The sequence below is a fragment of the Protopterus annectens genome, chromosome 8.part0 (genome assembly GCF_019279795.1).
Source record: "Protopterus annectens isolate FY-2018-M chromosome 8.part0, PAN1.0, whole genome shotgun sequence".
Classification (NCBI taxonomy): Eukaryota; Metazoa; Chordata; order Ceratodontiformes; family Protopteridae; genus Protopterus; species Protopterus annectens.
The window spans coordinates 969,465,086-969,489,388 of record NC_056741.1 but is presented as its reverse complement, the minus strand read 5'-3'; the positions used below and the strand labels follow the sequence as shown (position 1 = coordinate 969,489,388).

The 24,303-nt window shown below is 39.6% G+C and overlaps 1 protein-coding gene across 1 annotated transcript in view; it reads left to right on the top strand.

The window, feature by feature from the left end:
- The first annotated feature begins 8,149 nt into the window (after positions 1–8,149).
- The window catches only part of LOC122808373 (upstream stimulatory factor 2-like), a 240,052-nt gene continuing 223,898 nt past the window's right edge, over positions 8,150–24,303 (top strand). Inside the window, exon 1 of the mRNA XM_044079339.1 lies at positions 8,150–9,035. Within this exon, the coding sequence (XP_043935274.1) occupies positions 8,755–9,035 (281 nt within the window). The 5' untranslated portion in view covers positions 8,150–8,754. The remainder of the gene's footprint in view (positions 9,036–24,303) is intronic.

Genomic DNA, 24,303 nt, shown 5'->3' with positions numbered 1-24,303 from the left:
ATCTCAAAAAATGGTACTGTATTTGGAATTCAAACATTGTACTTTCACTATCTAGATTAGCTGGGGATGCCTTAATAAAACATTGTGTGTGCGCCTTCCTAATTAATATATATTAGGTGTGCGCACGCGTGGGGATGCCTTCCCAATATGTACTGTGTGTTGTGTGTGGCTGGAGATACCTTATTAATATACAGAGTGTGTGAATGGGAATGCCATGCCTTCCTAATACATTGTGTATGTGTGAGACAAGTATATGCCAACACAGACGTTTCACAGTAGATTAAGGTAAATGCACCTCTGTTTTTTAATGCAGCTGCTCTGCATAGGAGAGGATGCCTGCGAATTCTTCACGGTCATTTGATTTTAAAACAGTTTAAAAAATATTTTAAGTACTTCTGTATTTTTCCCATTGTGTGTACCTTTGGGGATTACCATGTTTGTCAGCCATGCATCCTTTTCTTATGTGCATAGAGCACACAGCATGCCAATTGCAAATTTTATTTTAAAACAGCTCTGCTACAAGGACTCAGGCTGTCAAACTTTCTTTGTAATGATGCAATTTACAATGATAATGTTGACTTGTCTACTCCCCTCAGCATGTGCGTTTTAGAATACAATCGTTCACTCTTCAATGTATATTTCTTAACTAGCATTCAATACCAATAAAAAGAAAACATAAGGTAATTGAACTAATTGGACATTTGTTCATGTACAATGTTATAGTGGAATCTCAGTAACTTACAGAATTAATTTAATACTAAATACTGAAAAAAACTGGGATACAGCATGAAAAAATTAAAGGCAGAAATCACCTACCTTATTTCCTTCAATGTCTTGAATTTGCTAAACTTTGACTGGGGCCTAATGTAAGGAGGGAAAAGCAGCAGTCTTAAGCTGCCCTGTGAAGTGCTATAAGAAAAGATCAACTGGCAACACCTTGTTGAGAAATGAAGTACTGGTTAACTAGTCTATTTGTGCGTGCAGACTACAGACAGGACTGCGAATGGGCATACGACAATGACATGGGAATTGGAAACTGCAGTGAGAACAGAGCAAATATAAACTGAAAATACAGTAAGAGAAAAATCCCTTCATATAGTCAGATGTAATAGAGAGAGAGCTGACTCCAACCCAGACAACCTGCATTTGACTACTGACCCAGACAACCTGCATTTGACTAATGACCCAGACATTAGAAAAACCAACAATCGAGTGTGAAGTGAGTGATCAATGCTGGCTCACTCACCCTGTGGTGGGGAACAAGTTCATTTAGTCTGCTGCAACAACTCCCACTGTGGCCTGCACTAGTAGGATACAGGAATACAGCCATAACTACGGCCCAGATGAGTCTAGTTGAACTAGCAGCTCAGGTGCTTGACAGCACAAGTAAGAGAGGGATGGTATAGGATTCCTAGGATGAATGGAGTATACAAGCATGTTGGCTGTCCTTCCCCTGCACAGACATGAGGCTTAGTGCAGCTTTGCCACCCGATGTACATCCCACCGAGCACACACAAGGTATGATTTAAGGGACAAAACCAAAACCATCAAACAAAAGACCCCGATGGCTGCCTGAACGATAGCCTCCTACAACCAGCTCTCCCCCAAAGGGAAACAAATGCACCAAACTTATAGCCTCCTACAACCAGCTCTCCCCCAAAGGGAAACAAATGCACCAAACTTATAGCCTCCTACAACCAGCTCTCCCCCAAAGGGAAACAAATGCACCAAACTTAAGGAGGGCTAACATGTCTCCTTGCACCAAAGTTCCACTGCCAAAAACAACCAATATGGAAAAATCAAGAAAAAGGCAAGAAACACCAAGCTGAAACTTCCAACAAATATTAAAATAATAAGTATAAAAACAAAATAAAGTAATTAAAAAATAAATAAAAAATTAATACAGCTGGCAGATACTGGGGGATAAAAAAAATCCCTTTAGCAACAGCTGCTCGTTTTCCTCCATCACAGTACAGGCTAAACTGTGACAATAACAGTTTTAGTATCCTTGCTATTACTGTACACCATCAAGTCCGGTAACCAGAATACAGGTTAAACGTCTCAGAAACAGGGGTGTGACTCCTTAAGCACCAGTCTACCAGGTAAAGGGATGGTGCTCAAGGCACAATGTACGACCTAAACAAGCTGATACAACCTTAAATAGACTGTCCCCAACAATGAAGGGCCAGTAAAGCAAATAAATGCAGGCCTAGGCAAAACAGGGGACACCCAGTGTAAAATGGCAGATGTTTTAGGGTCTTGTATGAATCTGGAGTATAACAAAGTTTGTGCAGGAGAATATAATCCACACGGAGAGGATTATCAGAGAGATGTAAGGTGCCATGAACTAATGAAATGCACTCAAGGCTGACAGCAAACATGCTAACAGGAAGGTTAGCAACTCGAAGGGGCTAAAAAGGAAGGTCATTTTAATCAGGTAGGAATGAGAATTATGGAATGTGCACTGCAGCAAAAGTACTGGAAATGGAGATGAACAGACTAAGGGTGGAAGACAGTGCAATACTAGTTAAGAAGTGATGCAAGTGAACAGAATCGAAGATGAGAATGACAACTGTGGATTACAAGCAAGCAAAGGAATCAACAACCCCAAGTAAAGAACTGAACGCAGTACTAGGCCTTAAATTAACACATAGGAAAAGTTTCTAAGGTGGTCAAATAAGGAGAGAGAGAGAGAGAGAGAGAGAGAGAGAGAGAGAGAGAGACACACACACACAGAGTATACACATGAATCATGCAGACCCCAACAATTCAATGGAAGCAGCAGAGAGGGCAGTAAACAGACGTTATAACAGAAGACAGGAAACCGCTCTCCTGGAAATGTTGCCAGGGCCATCTGAACAGATGTTCAGAATAATGATAACATTCTTTCACATAACCCAAGCTCTGCCTAATGTCCAAACACTACCTCTTTGTCACCATCAGCTGGGGGAACAATCTCAGAGCTTTTGAATAAATTTACCTGTTGCAGTTAAATTTCAACTAGATCTGCCGCCCATGTAAAAAAAGCAGCAGTATAACCGGAGGAAATAAAAATCACCTCTCAGTGTTCTTTACTGCAACTGCTGCTTCTACATTTCCTTTTTTTCCACAGAAAAAAACTATTGTCACTTCCTACACGCACGCGCACACACCTTCCAAATAATTAAAACTGCTTTTCAATACAAGTTTACGTTAACTCAAAAACACAAAACTACATACAAAAACTAAACGCACAGAAAAAAAAATTTGCTCAATACTTAAATACTGCTCAGTTTATTTTCTGAAATTACCGCAGAGAGAGTGGTTATTACCACGGTGGTGCAGCGGTAGCGTTGTTGCCTCACAGCAAGAGGCTCTCCTGTTCGATTCTCGACTGGAGTGCCTTCTGTGTGGAGTATGCATGTCCTCCCCGCGGTAGAGTGGCGTTCGAAAGACATGCGTGAATGGGCATGCCTTCGTTGAAGGTTGGGCGGACTGGCAACTCAGCACCATAAAAATCTACTGCCAATCATTAGCAGACCGGAGTTCCGCTGTGGTGACCCCTAAGCGTGAAAAGACAAAACAACCACCACAGAGAGAGTGGTTAAAGATGAAGCAGACTTAATACAATAGGACTGCACTCCTAATAACTTTTACCAATGTTAAATCTACATATTACAATGTAAACAGCTTAAAAGAAACATTTTATTAGACAATTAATGAATTTAGAATTCTTAAGAACTACAAGACAATACACACACACATATATATGTACGGGTCCACTTTTATTTCCCGAAAAGCCAACATAGCGACTACCACAAGACAAAGACCAAAATCATGAAACACAGAATTATAAAACAGGTAAGTATTCTCAGGGCAAGTGAATACTTGTCCAGTGTGCGCGTGTGTGTTTTCTGAACAGTGCTCAAATCAGAACTTTGAAACCCAACAATTTTTTTTAAATATATAATCCACAGGAAAACTGTTACAAAAATTATTGGTTTTAATAAGTCACTGAAAGATATAAAAAATGGCAAGCTTCCAACAAATGTTATTTTTCATGGATACCTATATATTTTTGTTTTCATTTTTTTTTTTTTGCAATGCATTTCATATCAGATGTGTATGCAGCATTTGCAAGAACAGCCGCAGCCACCACTAACTAGAAAGATTCCTTGATGGAGAAATTAAACAGTTTCCACCAGTTAAAACTCTCCCCTCTTTTACCACTTAAGATATTCATCCTCTCTTACCACTTAAGATATTCATGTGTGTATGCTGAGCCACCACAGACAAATGCATTTTTCTATCACAAAATCTGACAGCACATTACTTTCCCACTGCAACCTGATCAACACCAGTAGCATTCATTTATTTTATTTATTTCACATTCGTTTACAAGGGAGGTCTGACTGGGCTAGTAGCCCATTTTCAGTGGAGACCCAGGAAGAAAAGTTCCAAAAAATACAATTTAACAAGCACACAAAATACAATGTAGTTACACATTAGACATAATTGTTTATTTTATAACTATAGAATTACAGAACACTATGTATACGAAGATACATCAGCTACAAATTGGTGTATAGACATTTCTACAGTGGACAAATGCTAGGACAGCTAAAAGGATGAATTAGTAGGGGATAGAGAGATAAAATGGGGCTGAGAATGGAGTAAAAGAAAATGGTTTTCAGGGAAGTGAGAGAGTTAAGAGAATAAAGGAAAGTCCCAGTAGAATTTATGGCCTATCAGCCTGGGGCTGTGCACGAACTGAGCCAGTAGTCAGTTGAGCATGCATTGACAAGCTGTTTAAACTTGTATGGGTTGGTGATATTGCAAATATGTTGAGGGGTGGCATACCAGTCCTTGGATGTATAACTGGAGTGAAGAGAAACACCAAAAGTGTTGTTAGATGCTGTGATACTAGAAATTAAATCAGAAAATCTCAGGATTCTGTTACTGGAATAGAGTTCTAGGATATTTTGAAGAGCGGGACAATTGCCAGGTTGGTATATATTATGGCATGGACAGTCATGAGTTGATTGAAGGACAGGAGGTTGGGTAGTAGAAAGATTAGTTGGCGAAGGGCAGCACAGTGGTGGGATACGAGTTTGTGGCAAATCTGGCAACTTCGTTATAGCAAGCTTCAAGTCTGGCTTGGTCTGATGTCTTAAGGTCGGTGAAGATAGATGAAACGTACAGTAGATAGTAGGTGGGTCCTGGCAATAACTTGCCTGGTGGAGTTAGTGAGATACGGTTTGATTCTCGAGAGGGAGCAAAGCTTTACATGGGCCTTTTTGATGACTATTTTATTTATACATTGCCAATTTAGTTGCAGTTTGCCAGGAGAGTCCAAATGGGCCACAAGGAGCCCATTTTCAATGGAGTCCTGGGGAGAAAAGCTCCAGAAAAATACAAATACATAGTACACATTGCACATGTACATTACAGATCATATCATAGGAATACACAGTAAATATAATGAATACATCAGTATAGTTTGTAAAACAATTTTTTTTTTTTTTTTTTTTTTTACAGCTGCATAGCGTAACCGTTAAGCAGTTGGTCAAATAGTTCAATAGAGATGTGGAATTATAGGAGACAGTGATGGCGTATTTAGTTCTAAGACAGTAGGAAGTGACATTAGAAGAATTAGGTAGGATGGGAACAGCAGCACTTCCATTGTGAAGTTAGGTGCGACTGCAGCAAGGTTTTAAATTAGAGTCTACTGGTGAAGCAGATAGGAGATGGTAAAGAATTCCAGAGGCGTGCAAGAGAGAACATTAGGAGATTCCCAGCTGGACATGTGGGTTTGTGCAATTTAATTAGTTTTTGGGAATTAAATCTGTCGTTCTGGTTCATACATTTCAAAGGTAGTGGCTAGGGATGGGTTGTAAATGAGTTTGTGTGCTTGGATGAGTTTGGTATAAGAGAGGTTAGGTAGCTCAAGCCAGTTTAGTTGGTGAAAAGAATTACAATGGTTAGAAATGGCTCTGTGACCTGCTACAAATTTTGTTATCTTGTTATAGCAAGAGGATAGTTTGGTTTTGATGGAGGATTGCAGGTTGGTGAGGATAGATGCATCATACAAGAGGAATAGGATGAGATGGCTAGTATCAGCCTAATAGAAGGAGAGGTAACTATTATGGCGGTATAGCATACCAAGTTTTTTTTTTATATTTATTTGTAAAATGTTTGTCGAATTTTAGTTGATCATCTACGAGTACTCCTAGTACTTCAGTGTCAGACTATTTCTCGGGGAGTATTATTTTTGCTGGTGATTATAAATAAATCTAGGGAGAAGGTTTTGAAGGCAGTGAACACAAGTTTAGTTTTGGTTGCATTAAGAGCCAGATGGTGGTCTAGCATCCACTGTTCAGTAGAGAAGGCAGTTTGGTTAAGCTTATTTAGAATGGGGATAGAAGGGGAGGAGCTGATAATGGCAAAATCATCAGCATACTGGATGAAGCTGGAGTTTGGAATGGCTTGGTAGAAGTCGTTAATGATTATGTTGAATAGTAGGGGGCCTAAAATGGAACCTTGGAGGACACCTGTGGGAGTATTAAGGAAGGGTGATGTGGCTTTATTCTATTCCCAAAGAGAAGGCTAGAGATAAGATGCTGGATGAGGTATTTGGTTTGTTTGGGGTGTAGTATACAAGTAGAGAGTTTTGTGGACATTAGACTGGTGTAGTTGGGAACAGTGCTTTCAAAAAGTTAGGTAGTAATCTATAGGGGGAAGAGCATGCTAGTGTTGAGGGGTAGAGACTGGGAGATATACAGGCAACAGTAAATGTGTACTTTGTAGAGGATGTGGTCGTGGTGTGAAAGGGGGGGTGGTTTGCATTAGTAGGTTGGGTGATACGGTTTAAGTAAGTGAAGATAATTAGAAGTATTACTTGAGTAATTAGGAATAGTAAGCCACAGTGGTAAAGCGGTTGCACTGTTGCCTCAACAGCAAGAGGTTTTCCTGTTCAACAAGAGGTTCTCCTGTTCGATTTTCAGCTAATGTGCAGGGAGTGCCTTACTATGTGGAGTCTGCATGTCCTCCCCATAGTCGAGTGGCCTCCAAAAGACATGCGTGAATGGGCGTGCCTTCACTGAAGGTTGGGCACTGGGCTGGCAACTCAACACCATAAAAACAGACTGCCAATCATTAGCGGACCGGAGTTCTGCTGTGGCGACCCCTAACCAGGAAAAGCCAAAAAGACAACAACTTGAGTAATTAGGAATAGAACTTTGAGGGTCATGATGTCTGTTATTAGAGTAGAAGTAAGGGGCGGGTTAAATTGGGAAGTTAATTAGATTAAGAGATTATGGTTTAGGTTAATAGTAGCAAGTATTTCATAGAATCTCAAGCTGTTGTCTATGGTGAAACAGAGCAGCTCAGTGTGGCAGATGGGATTAATTTTAGTATTGTTTAGTGAAAGCATGAGAAAGGAGGATGTAAGATAAGGTGATATGTCCTTGACAAAGAGCATTTAAATTTTATTGGGATAGAGAATAAGTCGATAGTTGGAGAACCAGGACTCAATGGCTGAGAAGGATTGTTGGGTTAATTTTTGGAGCTGTGGAAGGGAGGGAAAAGCACAGATAAGCGTGAATGTACCTTTGTAATTATTATTTGCAGACAGATTTACTAATGATTTTAGTTTTAATAGTTGAACTCAGGGGCATGTTGACCTTTGTAGGAGATTTACCCCCCTCCCTTTTTGAAACAATGCACCCTTACCCAATAAACCAATAATACAAAACAAACTAGAGATCACCATTAGAAAATTCTTTAATCAAACTAAAATACAACAATCCGGGAACAATATGCCCCCAAGTTCTGTGGGAGAATTCAAGAGTGTTCAATGCAGTACTGCAATCCTTTAAATCGCCCAAAGTGAGACAGTGAAATAAACATCACAGCAAAAAAAAAAATTATATACATATATATATATATATATATATATATATATATATATATATATATATATATATATATATCACACACATACACACTGTCATTAAAGGCATCAACCCCCACAACACAACTGTCTTGGTGATTATCCTGCAAAAAGACAAACTTGTCAAACCCCGTACAACCTATACCCTACAAAAATATCTTGCACACATATAAAAACGTCACCTCCTGTAAACGCTGAGAATAACCACAAGCCAGTCTCACCAACTGCTTATCGACATAACCAGCATAAGCACTTGTTTTGGTTACTTTCATAAGATATACTCTTCACTTAGTGCAAGTACAACTTTAACACCAAATATAAAACAAACAGAACCAACCAGAAGCCCTCTCCTACGGAGAAGGGCATATCACCAACTCAACTACCAAGGCCAAAACTCATCCACAGCATGAACGCGCTTCCACCTACCTCAGTCTTTACTCCATTTTCGAGAACACGCTCTGCTAACGTCAATCCCTCAAGCACGCGCAGATCTGAACGCGAGAACGCGCTTGCTCACCTCGGGATTGCGGCCCTCACCGAAAAACGTAGAAAAATAGTATTTCATAAATCCACAGCTTAGCATACTTCTCGTGTCCGTAGCGGAGACAATTTCATTGTATGACGCCGCTACACGCGCCCCTCCCGCGAAGACCAAGTATCGCTTACGCTCCCGGGCTCTGCTCGCTGAGTGGCTAGCTTATGCTCGCTCCCGTCTTCTCGAAAGGAAGAAGAAGCAAACAACCGCCCTGTTCCGACATTACAGACTCGTACTGGAACAAAGCCACTGCGACACGACGCCAATTTCTTAACTGTTTTGGTCGTTTATGGTCTGTGTTAGCCACGGAGATAGACTGCGTGCCTCTCTCCTCTGCCTCTGTTCTACTCAGTATCTCCTCACGTGTCCCGGACCGAGGGGGGGAATCTCTCGCTCGCTCTCACATGACCTGTGTGTTTGTCCCCGTGATCAGCGCTCGGGCTCCCTCTCCCTTCAACAGCCGCCTGTGAGCTGCAGAGGAGCAGGCTCCTCCACCAGCAAGCCCGTCCACATGGACATGCTTGATCCGAGCCTGGACCCCGCCACCGCCGCTGCAGCAGCTGCCGCCAGGTAAGGCCGTCGGGCCCACCGTAACATTTATAGGCCTTCCAAGATGGAGGGCTTGGGTAAAGGCACCCCTGGGGTTTGAGAGGGATCGGGGTTCAGGGGCAACATGACTTCTTAAAGTATTGTTCTAGATATTCTTTTGCTCCGGTTGTTCATTCTGAATTAATTTTGTGTTTTAATATGTTGCAAAATGTGACATAGTGAAGGGTCGTAAAGTCTTTAATACTGCAAATAAATAATACACGTATGCAGACGGATCACTAAATGAAACGGAGTTTTGTGGCAGGAGAACTTGCAAGTGAGATCGAACCCAGTGACATTAATCTTAGTAAGGGGCCAGGCTTGCTAAGTGTGTCCTGCTATTTTAATAGGGTGGGGGCGGTATACGGGGTGGAGCGAAGATGTAGTGCAAAAGCTTAACTGTCAAAATAGAAGATGGGGAAAGATGCATGACCACAGTCAACAAAGACTATTCATAATTAAGTTATACTTTGTGTGAGTTTTTGTCAGTAGTAGCTACATGTACTGCAGTTGCTTCCAAAACTTGATTTAGCAATTTTTCAGCCTTTATGTTGCCTCTTTTAAAGAGGATCCCGAACGATGTACTCTGTTCCTCAAACATTTAATGCGCTTTTCGTTGTTTTGTAGTGCTTAAATGGGATTTTAAGGTTTGTGATATATGCATGTATAAGATTTGTAACAAATGTAGTATGGGGGAGGGAGTTCTAGTGTCTTTGGACGGTTGTTTACGGTTTGTGCTCCCTCATCACCATCACTGATTTACAAAAGAGCTCATGGCAGTGTGAACTGTGTCATTTTCAGGTTAACAGTGCCGCCCATCCGTCCTGTAATTTCAGCACTTGTCTTACTTGCAGTCCTAAATTTTGCCTTTACCGCCATGGTTCTGTTTTGGAAGTATGTATGTTCTATGTTTTTTCTGGAGTTATTAGTGAGGAATGTCCTAGTTCTGGAGATGGATCCTAGTTTCCACTTTTTTTTTTTTTTTTATGTCTAGGTAGGTGTTTGTTGTATATGGAATTATCATCGAGCATTACTCCAAGGAGTTTTTCTTATTAAATGCAGATATTGATAAAAGTGGATTAGCGTGTGTTACATTTTCTTGTGACTTCTGTCTTTGGTTAGTGGATAGATGGCATGCGTAACTGCAAGTTCACATCCTTGTTTCAAAACATTGTGTGTGTATTATACAACTGGCTAATGCATTTCTTCAGTTTATCGTTTACTTTTAAGCTTATCATAAATACTGTGTACGACATGCAGCTTGGTAGCCAGAACATTGCTTTTATGATTGCATTTTCCTTGTGCTTCTGGTGCAGTTTTAATTTTGGAAAACAATTAGCCCATCCCTCCAAAGAAATACCCATAATCTGGACCTCCGTGTACTTTTTTACGTGTAGTAACACTGCCAACTCATGCACGGGGCTGTGCCCCTATATCCTTTTAAATATTCATAGTCCCCTCCAGGATTCGTTTGTTTGGGTGGCGCTTTTCTCCATTTCATCTACGGCTGCTACAGTACTAGTGTATTATTTTACTGTCAAGAGCAACAGAAGTATCAAATGGTTTCAATACAACTTTTAGCTAGTATAATATAGTAGTCCTGTTCCTTCTACCATTTTGTGAAGTACAACATTAATGCAAAGCTTAACACTTGCTGTAGTCTGATGTTTCGTGGATCTAATAGACTTTGCTTGATTAATCAGATCAGCATTTGATAGTCGACCACACTGTGTTTATGACTTTGTCTTTAACCAGGCATGCTTTACATAACTGTTTAGCTCCCATCAAGGGGTAGAGTGTAGCTGAGAAGATTGATCTGTATCCCAGATAAATTGCTGAAACTACGTTTGAGACTTGTAAACTACAGTCTAACATATTTGAAAAAAATGTGGTTATATATGTTATAAAAAATAGTTTATTTGCTGTGTTATGTTGTATATCTGTATTGTCGGAAATGTGTTCTTTTGTGTGACTTTGACACAAACAAATTTAATTTAAGCCCTAGACCAGTGCACCCACATGTTTGATAAACAAATGGGATATAGTGTCTGCTTCTTAACATATGTTGTGGGCAAGTATGGACAGCAGTTGATATATAAAAGCACCCAAAGTTTCCTCAAGTCCCTTAATCTAAAACTTTTGAGTGGGGGTTAAGAATATGTATTGTTTTGAAGGGTATGGGTATAGTAGAAATGTATTGACGTACAGTGTGTCTGCCTACATTTAATTGATTTGGTAAACCGCTTAGAGTTTTATGGTGTATGATAGGGTATTTTGTTGATTGTTGACATTTGTCTAGGATGACAATTTTAATGGGTGCTGTAAGTGTTGACACCCATTTGAGTGCCAAAGAAATGGACATTTTAAAACTTATTTCAAATACCTCATCCAGAAAACACTTGGAATTAACTTTCTGTCATTTGCTTGTATGTCTACATATTATGCCTTTAGTTGTTTAGAGTGGAGTATTTTAAGACCATATTTGCAAACAGAACACTAGAAATACATTTATTTTATTTATCCGCTAACTGTGTTAGATCTAGCATTCTTTCTGTTTTGTTACCTGAATGATGCAAGATACTTCTGAAGCACTGAGGAACTGGATTGGGCAAAAACTAATTATAATGCTAGAAAACTGCTACTATTTGATGTCCTCTAAGGAGAACTTCTACTTGACCATACTTGGGGGGGGGGGTATTTTTCTTGTTCCCTGTTAATGATTATTGTTCAATTTTCTCCAATACAGATGTGAATAGCACTGCCTCAGCATAGCCCAACCCTAGCTAACTACTTCTCCGGGACAAAAAGGTATAGTGGAGCAACATGTCCTTGAGTGGATGATGGTCAGCTGGGGTGGGAAATCTCTTGCACTGAGGTTGGGATGGGACTTTTCTTTGCAGTTTGTAGTTCCTGACACATGGGAGACTCACTTTTCCCCGTAATCTGTTCAGGAACAGAGAACTGCCTTTGGTTAATTATTTTATTCCCATGTCCAGCAACCCTGTAACATTTGGGTCTCTGATCAAATCTTGACTGTGGGTATCACAGGAAAATACATAATCAGTGTGTCATGGGGCCAGCAAAGAAGAGGATGTGTTGGACGTAGTCTTGGTTAATCACAAAGAGGTTATGCTTGTTTGGTACAGTACTAGTTGGTGGAAAGGAACCTTAGGGTGATCCCATAAATATGGAGCTGACCTTGTGGGGCAGAAGAATGCGATAATGGAATTTAGTAGGTGCTGGTGTGTTTTGAAGTAGGTGTACGAGTTTGAAGGGCATGCCCTGAGCAAAACATCCAGGTGACGTTATCTGCCTATAGTACAGTTATTGGTTTTGTAAAATCATAGCAGTGATATGATTTTCTTAAGTAACCACTTTCTGATCCATAAGAGGTTTCTGTCCTCCATTTGCTGACCTTAAGACCCCTGTGCTACGTACCACCCACCTGATGCTGTCCTTGGAGCAGATTACACCTAGACACCCAGGTGCTTGGAGCCAGAAGCAAGAGCACTGGTGGGGCTCACCCCGTGCCTCACCTGGTTAAGTGAAAAAATGACGTAGTGGTATTCCACTAGCAGGTGAGGCCTCTCACTTATTGTACACCTGTCCTGTCTCTTTACAGTACCAAATAAATATCATCATCGCCTGAAAAAAGGGGTTCACTTTTACTTGTGCAGATGCAAGGGATTATTTTTTATTTGAAGAGTATAACATAGTGGCATCTGTGCCCTAAGCACATGAGTATCATATGCTTAGCGAAGGGAGTCAGGATTCAAGCAGGTTGACACATTCATAAGATTATGAGCTACATAGTGCACTTGTCCTAGAATCTTAGGAGATGCAGATATTTTATGCAGAAGTATATGTGCAGAATCTTTGGGTTCACAGGGTTTGAAAGCTTTTACTACACACTGTCCTTCGCTTAATTGGTGTAACCGTGTACTGATGTCTTAGAACTTTAGTATTTCTTTTTTATGTACATGCCAAGGTTATTTTGATGAAAATTAATGTCAGGAGAGGTCTTATCTAATGTATTGGTACTTTTATTACTAGGTTCCCCATTTGGTGCCGAGTCACCCAATGACACATTTCAGGCATAGACTTTCAAAACAGAAGTGAAGCAGATGTTACCTTACAGACCACATAGAGATTACTTGTTAATGTCGTGTAAGAGACTGAATGTAATGATGTTTCCTGAAGCCATTTGAAAGACTACTGCAGTCTTATGACTTTTCTCAAAAATAATTGCACCTTTTCAAATGCTCTCCTGTTTGTTTAAGGACTGCAGAATGCAGCGTTCTGTTTTAATAATGGACCGGATCAGTAAGGCATAAAATGGAACAGTGATTTTTGTGGAGAGACTAGCTATGCACTTTGGAGGGGCAAGTTTGCTTTATCTCATTTCTTGGTACATACAGACTGGTAGAAATGTTGCATGCTGTTGTCCCTGGTTAACGATGGGGGAGTTTTGTAATTTGACTACTTTATTTTATGAATTGTTGCCAGTTTTTATGATTATGCCTTTAAAGTCAGTTTATTTGGTTATTCATTGCCCACTTCCTACTTCTGAGTGGAGTACTTCAGAGAGTTGCCCCAGTACAGGTTCCTATGGGACAACACTGACTGCCACTTAGGACAGACTGCATTTTTCCACCCAACCCCCATTTGCTGTGTCTCTTGCTTGACAACTGTTTTAAGTCCTAGAATGTTAGCATTAACATATCAAAATGTCTAGACTCTCATATAATCAGTAAGTTGACACAAAAGAGAAGAAAGACAATAGGAAGTAGCAATTGCACATTACTGAAATAGTGGCAAGTTTGTGATGGCATGAAACATGTTATGATTTTACGTTATCTCTTTGTTAGGCGTAATTGTAATTTATGATAAATTTGTTATACTGCTTTATTTCTGCCAGTCAGGCATTCAAAATGCACTGGGATTTTAGTTATTACTTCATAGTATTTTTAGATTGCAAAGTAATTTTGTAAATTTATACCGTACTAGCAGTACTTCCTACAAGGATGCAGAGTACTTGCAGAAATAATGAAAGCTATATAACTGGTTTTAATTTATGGAACTCTCTTTCCCAGAAACTCTAAGATCCACCAGCAGCACATCTCTCTTCAAAAAATCCTTAAAACAACACCTGCCTTCACAGTGGCTATGCTCATATGCCAGTTCCTCACAGTCCATAACTTGAACTTTCTTTTCCCACTCCTGAACTTGACCTTTTCCTCTTCTCCCACTACCACCTCCACTTCACTCCTTCTCCATCCTACATATCTCCTTAATCCTTCCCATCTCCTGAGTAATAATCTTTTGCTACTGTTACTTAATACTGGTAGTGTGGAGTCTGCATGTCCTCCCCGCGGTCGAGTGGCGTTCGAAAGACATGCGTAAATGGGCGTGCCTTCAAAGGTTGGGCATCGAGCTGGCACCATGGCACTGCAAAAATCTACTGCCAGTCATTAGTGGACCGGAGTTCCGCTGTGGTGACCCCTAACCCGGGAAAAGCCGAAAGAACAACAACTTATACTGGTAGTATAAGAAGGGAGTCTTATTTATGGCTGTATTGCCTATGTTTGTATTGTCGATAACCTATTTTATTGTCATCTCTTGTTGTATATGATATATTTGTTGTTTGTATAAGTCACTGTGGAGCTTTTCTCCCTGAGCCTCCATTGCAATTGGACACTTTTTGCCTAGCAGACCATCCCAGTAAACAAATGCAAATAAAATAAATAATTTAATAGATAGGGTAGTACAGACTGTGATTTATAGCTACATTCCATAATATGTATTCATTCACCAGACTGAGGCATGCATGTTGAGTGTCTGTCTCTGTTTTGTATACCTTTTTTTTTTCCCTTTTTAAAGGTCCTTTATCTTGAGGTAGTCTTGGAGTTCTTTTGGGGTCTGACCTAAAGACAGCAAAATAAATATTGTCATATAGAGAATGCAAGGCTGTTGACTGTCATATAAATGGTCACTCTGCTGTCATTGTTATAATACACGTCCTGTAATTCTACCCAAGTTAAAACCTGACATACAAATGTGCTGTGTCCATTGTTTAAAAACAAAAAATAAATGAGACCCAACCTGCTGCCTCAAATGAAATTAAAAAAAGATGGTGTCTGTTGCCATAATTGGCAGACTGTACAGCTGCAGTAGTGTACCGAGCATAAACTAGAAAAAATGTTAGCTTTATGGAAAAGTTGTTGTGTCTTTCGGCTTTTCCCGGTTAGGGGTCGCCACAGCGGAACTCCGGTCCGCTAATGATTGGCAGTAGATTCACACGTCTCCACACAGAAGGCGCTCTAGCTGGGAATCGAACAGGACAACTTCTTACTGTGAGGTGACAACGCTACCGCAGCACCACCACCGCACTAGTTTTATGGAAAAGTAGGGTTGCAAAATTCTACCAAATGACTTTTTTACTGTAGTAAGGGCTGAGGCGGTATATATTTTTTTAATGCAATAGACATATGCCATATGATAGGCAAAAGAGAAAATAGGATTCTGCTTATTTTAACCTACGGTGGAAGGTCAGATTAAAGATTTTTTTTTAAAAGTGGTGGTATCTGCAAGTTTGGGGTGCACATTATTTCCAAGCAGGGCAAAGTAAATGCATATTTACCGGGTAATTATTATTTTGTATAGTAGTGTCATATTTAGAACCTTAATGTTATGCATTAGCTGTTTCTCAGTTATTTACTTTATACAAATGTGGATCAGTCAGGCAGTTTGTGTAGTAGTGTAGCTGAAATTGGGTGGGTCCAACAGCAAACATTTCTTGGTGCAATACAAAAGCGAGGGAGGGGGATTGAAAATAGTTTTTTCCGTGCTGATGCCACTAAAGAGTAGCAGCGATCTTTAACTTCAGTGACATCAGCTTGGGGGAAACTTGGGTGTTGTCCATAGGCTTTAATGGATGCCATCTGCGCATGTGCAGACATGCCTCCATTAAAGTCTGCCATCCCAACCATAACATTTAGTCAGAAAACACAAAATTTATTTTGGCCATGGTTTCAAAAAAAGTATGAAGCTTCTTATAAAAAAATTACCCAAATAAATGTGGGTAGGTGATAACAAAATCCATTGCAGCACTGAACTTGCGGGATGCTACAAGGCAGTGTGACAGCATGACAAAAGACTAACCAGGCAGTGCTTCCTTCTCATTTGGGTCTCTCTGTTCAGTGGGCTTACCCAGTTAAAGGAGAACCACACCCATTGACTTGGAAAAAAAACAAGTTTATTTCATCATGTCTTGATGTTTCCTGCATTTTAACACCACTTTTGGACTCTTGTGTACTTTTTTTTTCAATATATTTAATTATAATTCTGGGGTCTGCCCACATGGCATCTTGATTTTTTTTTTCTTCTAGATCTAGATATCCCACATTGCAGTGTTTTGTTTTAAAATATTGCATCATAGCCCCCTATGCTGCTGTCAATGCATTGACTTTACATGTTTTCTTGTATATCCTTCTTTCTTTTAGTCAGTCAGATTTAATTACCATTTCTTGCTTTTCAGTGACTACTTAAAAGACAAACTGGGATAGTCACACACAACAGTATTCTCCGTGCCTGTTGCTACTTTTTCTTGCTAAAGTGGACATTTTTTTTTCTTCTGAAATGCCCGAGTTGTAGTCATTAAATTCATCTCCCTTTTCTTCTGAAATGCCTGAGTTGTAGTCATTAAACTCATCTCCCCTCCCTCTAAACACCTCCACTTTGTGTCTGTCAAAGTTGAAAATTTGAACTGTTTGCTGCTGTGGTTGATGTCTCACAGCAGGAGACAAAGTTCATGCGCTAAGAATTCTGTTGCATATAATTATCCTGTTTTGGCTTTTAAGTACTCCTTGAAAAGCAAGAGATGATAATTTAAACCTGACTGTCCAATAGGAAGCAAAGTATATGTGAACACATGTAAAGTCCATGCATTGACTGGAGCTTAGGCGCTATGATGTAATGGTTTAAATTCAAACAGTTTTGCAGAATATCTGGATGTAGACTAAAAAGATGAGGGTGCCGGACCCCATATGGGCAGACTCTGGAATTACATTTAGAGCCCAAAAGAAAGTGTTTAAAATGCATGAAATAACAAGAGATGATGAAATAAAGGTGTGTGCTTTTTTTTTTTCATTCTGCAGGCATACTTTTTCCTTTGATTACATGTCATAAGTTTTAAAATTTATTTTGGGTGCCACTCATAATTTCTGTTTTGTCATGAACATTTCATTTGGGAATTGTCTTTAGTTGAGATGACTTTTTTAATATCTGAATTTTGTACTTTTTTGTTGAACTCTTTGTCTCTGTTTAATATTTGTAAACAGTTTGAATTTATTAATGATTGCTTGGTTTTTCAGTTTACCAGAAAAAAAGAACTGAATGCTTATTACTTTAAGAAACTTGAATAAATTGTTAATTTTAGACTAGGTTGTTGGGTTAAGATGCCTGAAATTATAGGGTTTGAGGTAATTTTTAGAAGTGCTGAAATTCAGTTTATTAAAAAGTCTTGTGTATCTTTTTTTTTGGGGGGGGGGCGCACTAGTTTCCACTGTCTTGTTTCTTTACAGTCTGTTTTGCTTTTGCAACTTTTCAAACATTTTCTTACTTCCTTTATGCTGGAACATTATGCAGAAGTTTGAATTTCTAGTAATATCCTTGTCTAGTTTCACTTTTCTTGCTGACGTAACAATAATTTTAAGTCACAGAGGTTATGTGGTAATTTACAGTTACAATATGACATTTTTTCAATGTCTACTGTGAGATTTTGAATAGCTTTCATACATGTTGAGTGTATTTTGCTGTTGGGAATCTGCATTTTCACCCATTTGAATGACACATGTTTGTAATGTTTTCTAATTAAGAATGGAGAATCCTTACTGCTTTATTTTTGTAGTTGCTAATGAATTAAGCATTCATCAGTCCCAAAGTTTTCTTGCATTTCACACATTCATTTATTGTTGCTGATGTAAAGTTCTTTGTCATATGTAAGAAATAAGGGGAAAATGATTTGGATCTCATTGATAGCATGTGTTTCATCGTAAATATACTGTGATGGGTGAATTAAGATGTAGTATTTATTTGACTATCATTTCAGGTTTGGGTGGTTAGCCTGGAAACTTTGTTGTCAGTGCCAAGCTAACTTGACCCGAGTCCTAGCAGTTGAAGCAGGTAGTAGTAGGGCAGTATCTCTACCTGCACTTGGTCCTTTGTCCACCATTGTTTTTTTATTTTTCACCTTGAGTCAAGAGCTAAGAGGTTGAGAGGTGCTTCCTGTCTGTGTTGGTTTTATCCTGGTGTTCTGACTTAACTAGACTCTCGTCTGCATACAATGTATACCTGTGGCCATGTGTAACTTTTCTCTCATCTCAGTGTAACATCAAAGGGACACTAAGGTGACGTTTTCTTTCTTTTTTTTTTGGAGGAGAGCTTCTTGGTTCTGTTGGGTATGGCTAGTTCCATGCATTTATATACATGTTCGTACAGTACATTGATGTATGATTCAGCAGCCATGCAGCTAATTATTAGCTTTAAGCTTTATACGAAATTTATTTTCATTTAAATTTCAAAGAAAAATATAAGACTGAGTTTCCTTTCTTGCTTTTGGTTTTTGTTTGGGTTATCGTTGGATGAAAGTGTTATACAAAGCTTTTAAAGATGCAAGACTTGGCATCTAGAAGCGTATGACTTATCCCTGGCTGAAACTTGATTCACACTTGTTACAGTTGAGTGTATTAAAAGGACAGAGGAGAAGACTAAAAGGAAGACTAACTGGAAAAAGAGTTAATCTGGATGACATGGGGGTAGGATGGTGCCAGAAGAGGGGAAATGGGGCAGCCAATTTTAAGAAAGAGAGTTCCTGTAACTGGTAATCTTGAACAGAAGGGGGTTTGAAGCACTTGATTAAATTGGCATTGAGGGTTTTATGATGTGAGGGTTTAGTATCAGAGTAGTGTCTCCTAGTGGCACTTATTCCTTTGTCTGTCTAGCTGCTGCATCTCAAAGTAGCTAATCTAATTCTCCTCAGCTGGCTCGGTCAGGCAGGTCTCCTTGTACAACACAAAGTTGTATGGCTGGTTTTAGTTGTTGACCTTTCCATAATTGTTTGGGATTACAAAGGTTATTCTCCGATTTTAATCAGAAATGGTCTTTTTTGTAGACTAAATCAGTGTGTTTATGTACATCTGTAAACAGAGTAAATGAAAAACAATTTGTGCATCACATAAGATGCATTTTCTTGTCATATTTGTTTTGTCATTGGTAATGGGACACTGAAATGTTAATAGCATTGAGCATTTTAGACTTTTTTTTTCCCTACAGCACCTTTCAGGTGTTTCTTAAGAGCTAGCACAGTACAGAAAGATGCATAGTGACCATAATAATTACTGAGTTTATGTGCAGAGTCTGTGGCAAGTTTTTTGCCCCACTTTTATTTTTATAAGTTCATTATATCCCAGCAAAATGCAGAGTCAGCCTAACTTTGTAGTTTTGCTTCTAGCATTTATTATATTTTTGCAGATTTTAGTCTACTAGACTGTTGCGGAGACATTGTAAAGTTCAAGTATTTTCCTTCAGTGTGTTAGCAGCCACTGAATTCTGTAGCTCGACAGTATTGCACTATGCTGTTGGTGCAGCTTTATGTTAGCTATATTTGTATACTGAATAGTGGTTAGCATTGCTGCCACATGGTTCTCAATATTTTTTTGTTGCATTGGTTTTTGCTACTATCTGCTACTTCTGGTATTCAAAAAAAACACTCGTAGGTGTGCTAACAATTCTCCACATTGCTTGTAATGTGTATATGCATGGAAGTCTTGCAATGAACTGTCTTATCCAGAAGTGGTTCCAAGTCCTTGTAGTTGTTGCTTGGCAGGATAAAGTTGATCTCCCCAATGACGTTGCTTAAGAAGGAGCATACTTCAGAAAAATGAATGAACGTACAACAACTTGGGGGAAAAAAGCAGAAGTGGGATGGGGAAAAAAAAGCAGAAGTGGGATGCAACTCCCAACAGGTGCAGCCCGCTGTAACATTTTTGATAGCTTTACTCTGGTTGTGGGGACCATTTTGATTCTGTTATAGCAGAACCCTTTTATTGTAGTAAATGGAAGATTTTCCAGAGTTTCTGTGGATTGTTTCTTTGGAATTTTATACATCTGTTTTATATTGATTCAAATGCTGCATTATAACCTGAGAGAGACAGTGTTACTAGTCCCTTCTGATGCTTTTCAAAGCTGCTGATTTTAAATGGTTAGACTTTGTTCCCTTTTATGGGGAAATAAAAAAAAGTGAGTAATTCCTAGCAATGGTGCTTTATAGCATGTGCTACTCACAAGGCACCATGTTTTGAAACAGCCCAGCTGAGGCTATTTACTTGCACAACTGCACGTGGTAGTGTGCAGTGTTTACATTTCTTGTCCAGCTGTGGAAATGCTTGTATGAGTATGTCATCAAGCTTTGAGTAGTCACATGGCTGTTTGTTGCAAAGTTATCACAGAAATCCCATGACAGGACCAGCTTTTCCAAAAAGCTGTGAATGTACTTTCTTTTAACCATGAAATTGTAGTTGGACATTACACCACCCCTTTATGGTGGAGGGCTGGGAGAAAAACTCCATTATTCCCAGTCCCACTGTTAAATGATTCAATTGTCATAGTAAATGTTTCCTCTAGAATTCTTCGTATTATTACTCTGTCTTGCCTGTTAAAGGCTTTTTTGTTTGCTTTATTTGGATGGGGGTTGTGGTGTCTTAGCAGTGGTGGAAAACTTTCTATATGAAAATTCACTGCATTTAAGATGTTCCTGTCGAGAGATTTATTTGTGATGTTCCCCAGATAATTTCCATTCAACTTGTCCAGAATGCAGGCTTTTCTGTTTTGAGGATTTCTGTGGTAATATAACTGTGATTCTGCTGCTGGCTGCAAAGTATGAGTCTGCACCTTCTCATCTGATTTTCTTTCACAGTTTGGGAATGCCGTATGGGTGCACCCACCATATTTCTGTTTGTCCACCCAGCCATTTTCTAAACCTCCTTGGCTTGGTGAAAGTTACAGTGGCAGCTGACTGATTAAGGCAGATCAGACTTTGTACCCCAGCAGCAGGCCCTCCTAGCTTATTCTGCTGGATTCTCAGACATTGTGATTACCTTTTGTATTGTAGGTCTGTCATGGTTTCTCTAACCATTGTGTCATGCCTGGTATGACTCCCAGAAGGGGAGCTTGTGGGCAGTCTTGGAAAGAGCCAATATCAAATCTGCTGACTCTTCTCAACCCAGTGAAGGGGCCACTCTACTTTAAGATCTTCCTGGATTGTCAAGTTCCTTACATTGCTGCAGAAAAGTAGCCCTGTAAAAGAACTTAATTTCCATTGCATGAGTCCTTGATCTCACCTTTTTGGCCACTAACCAATGCTCATGATTAATGCGGCCTCTTCTCTCACTTTACCACAGTCAGCATAGTGCTTTCAGTGTTGCCACTTCCATGCTAAGCCACAGAGTGGTCTCCAGATCCACACAGCCACTTGTGAACAGTAGCCCAAGTTGTTTTAAATCTACACTTTTTGGGTAGATACTACTCTTTAACTTGGCAGAGAGAGAGAGAGAGACAGGGGCATGGTGTCTGATTTGGGGGAGGGGTGATTTTTATACCAGATGCTTCACACAGTGCCGTGAACCACATGGGGGCATGTCTTGAGATCAGTTATTTGAAGCCCGGAGGGCATTGCCACCATCATAAAGCAGACAGACTGTTACATTTTGCTGCCACTTGAAATAGTTGAATTTTTGTGCTTTTCACTTTAAATGTGACTGTTTTGGTACTTCTGGACTACACCTTTGGATGCTGTTACCTTTTTAATAATGTACTTTCTAAATCTGAAGAGAAACGCATGGTTGTGACCTGTGTAGTTTGTGCTGAGGACTTTTTGCTGGTATGGATTTTAGACTTCTCGGATGTTTCAGCCTGAGCCTTCCGGGTTATTGACAGTGTGCCATGTTTTGGTATTTATTAAAGGTATCATTTGTGTTCTGCCACTTGATACTTGTGGGTGGATATTTTTACTGTGCTGGCACTGTCTGCAGATATTTTGAATTTAAATTTGTGGTTTAGGAACACCTGGCTATTGCGCATTTTTTCCCTAGAGATTTAGTACTGCTTTGTCAGAGACTAGGTTATTGATGTTGGAGTTTAATGCTGTTGAGATGTTTTATAAACAAATTTAGTGATTATGTTAACGTATTCTCCCTGACATTTGCTGTAGTTTTATTTTTTGTGCTCAAAACTACAGGAGCTATGGTAATTTTTTGTACCCATTCTCAAATCTTCATCCTGTTTTCAGGCTGTAAGTTTTTATTGTAATTTCTATTTTTGAGGCAGTGTACACATGGACGGTTTTTTGGAGTGGCACTTTACTGTGTAAAGTAAGTGTGCATAGTTCAAAGAGACGTTTTTTCTGATAACCCCCCCCCCCATCTGCTCCCATTCATTTTGAAGTAGCAGGAAGGAACTGGGAATTCCCCCTTAAGGTGAGAGGCCTTTGTCCCATTTATTCCTGTCTGGGAATCCCCAAGCAGCTCATTCACACCATGGCAAGAGTACAGTGGTAGTGAAGAAGGTCAGCCCACTGGTCATCCGAAGCAGCCTTATTCCCTGTTGGAGCATTTCCCTGTGGTGGGTGCTGTCTGAGTCGAAGCATGTCTGCACACTGAATTATCTATTACTTAGTTTGTGATTTTCCTGTGATACTGTGGGTCTGCTAGACTCTAGCTCCATGGGGAGGGAGAGGACCTAGTGCTCCTGCTAGATGTCACACATGGGGTGAGCCAGAGCTACTTCCTTTTCCCCCAAATGGGTGAGAATGCAGTGGTTGCTCTCTTCACTTCTGTCCTCACTACTAGCTTTTACAGTTGCCCGAGCTACAATTCAGGTGTGTATCACCTGTGACATAAGAATTAATCCTTCAATACCATGGAGCTGAGCTGCTGTTAGTAATTTTATTAAGCAAGGTTTATTGGAAAACAATATACAGCTCTGTCCAGTAACTGTAGAAGAATAGTTGCAACAAGAAAGAGGGAACGGTTTTTATAATTGTGCACATGAACAGGGCTTGCAGTGCAGTCTGTGTCGTGCATGCTTTAGGATGATTAGATGACAGAATTGAGAGTTGCATGCACTGTTTGTTTTTGCAGGCTAAACATTTGTGTCTCCTAAAATTATTTATTTATTTATTTTTTTATATAAATTTTCTAGTTGAACTGCAGGCTAAATCAAATCAAGCAGGTACATTTCATTTTTTCTGTAATGTTCTCTGTTATTGAAGTATCATGCCATGCTTAAGTGCAGACTTGCATTTTTATTGCATATTAAAATAAAATTCACAGTTGGCTAATCCAGTTAGAAAGCAACTGGAAATACTGTGGGCATTCATTAAAATACACCTTTAATGTCACAATTGTATTCTCATTGTTTGTGTATTGAGCCAGTTTCAGCCTGGAATCGTAAGAAATACAAGGCAGCAGAGTCTTGTCCGTTTATTCCGTAACGCCCTTGGACTTTATTAGCCTAGCCCTCTTAAAAAAAGAGGTAAAGCCAGAGAGTGATTTTTTTATATAACCATCTAACCATCCAGTTCCAATTTGAAGGTAGATAATGTATTCCACTGCTTAATTATCAGCAAGAGCCCATTCCAGAGGTGGATAAAGGAGTATGTAATGAATCACCCTACACCTTGTTTTATTTATTTGCTTATCAAGACTTGGATTCTTGGTTATGGTATTTTGTAGGACTGTCAGATTTGTAGAGGACCAATGGGTCTGTAATGACACAAGACAAGGCATAGATAGCCCCTTAGGGGTCAGATACTGAGCAAAGGGACAGGGCTGCCATTCAACTACCCCACCATTAACTGGGAAAGCTGCTCACGTACCAACTCTTTCGCTCAACACTTTCTGGAATTCATAAATTCCAATGCCCTGGATCCGCTTACCACACCCCACTAGGGGAAACGATAAAACTTTCTCCAAAGCCAACTTCATGCTTCTTAAAGACAGAAGTGGCGAACTTCATGACACCCATGTAGATGGACAATACAGTTACGACTGCTGAATCCTACACATATCCACTCTATAAGCACCTACACGAGTGCATGATTCGTGCTATCCCAAACAGAGCCAAGATGCTATCCTCCAAAACCATGAAGCCAATCTGGTGGTCCCCTGCCATAAACAAACTCTACAACAGAAGG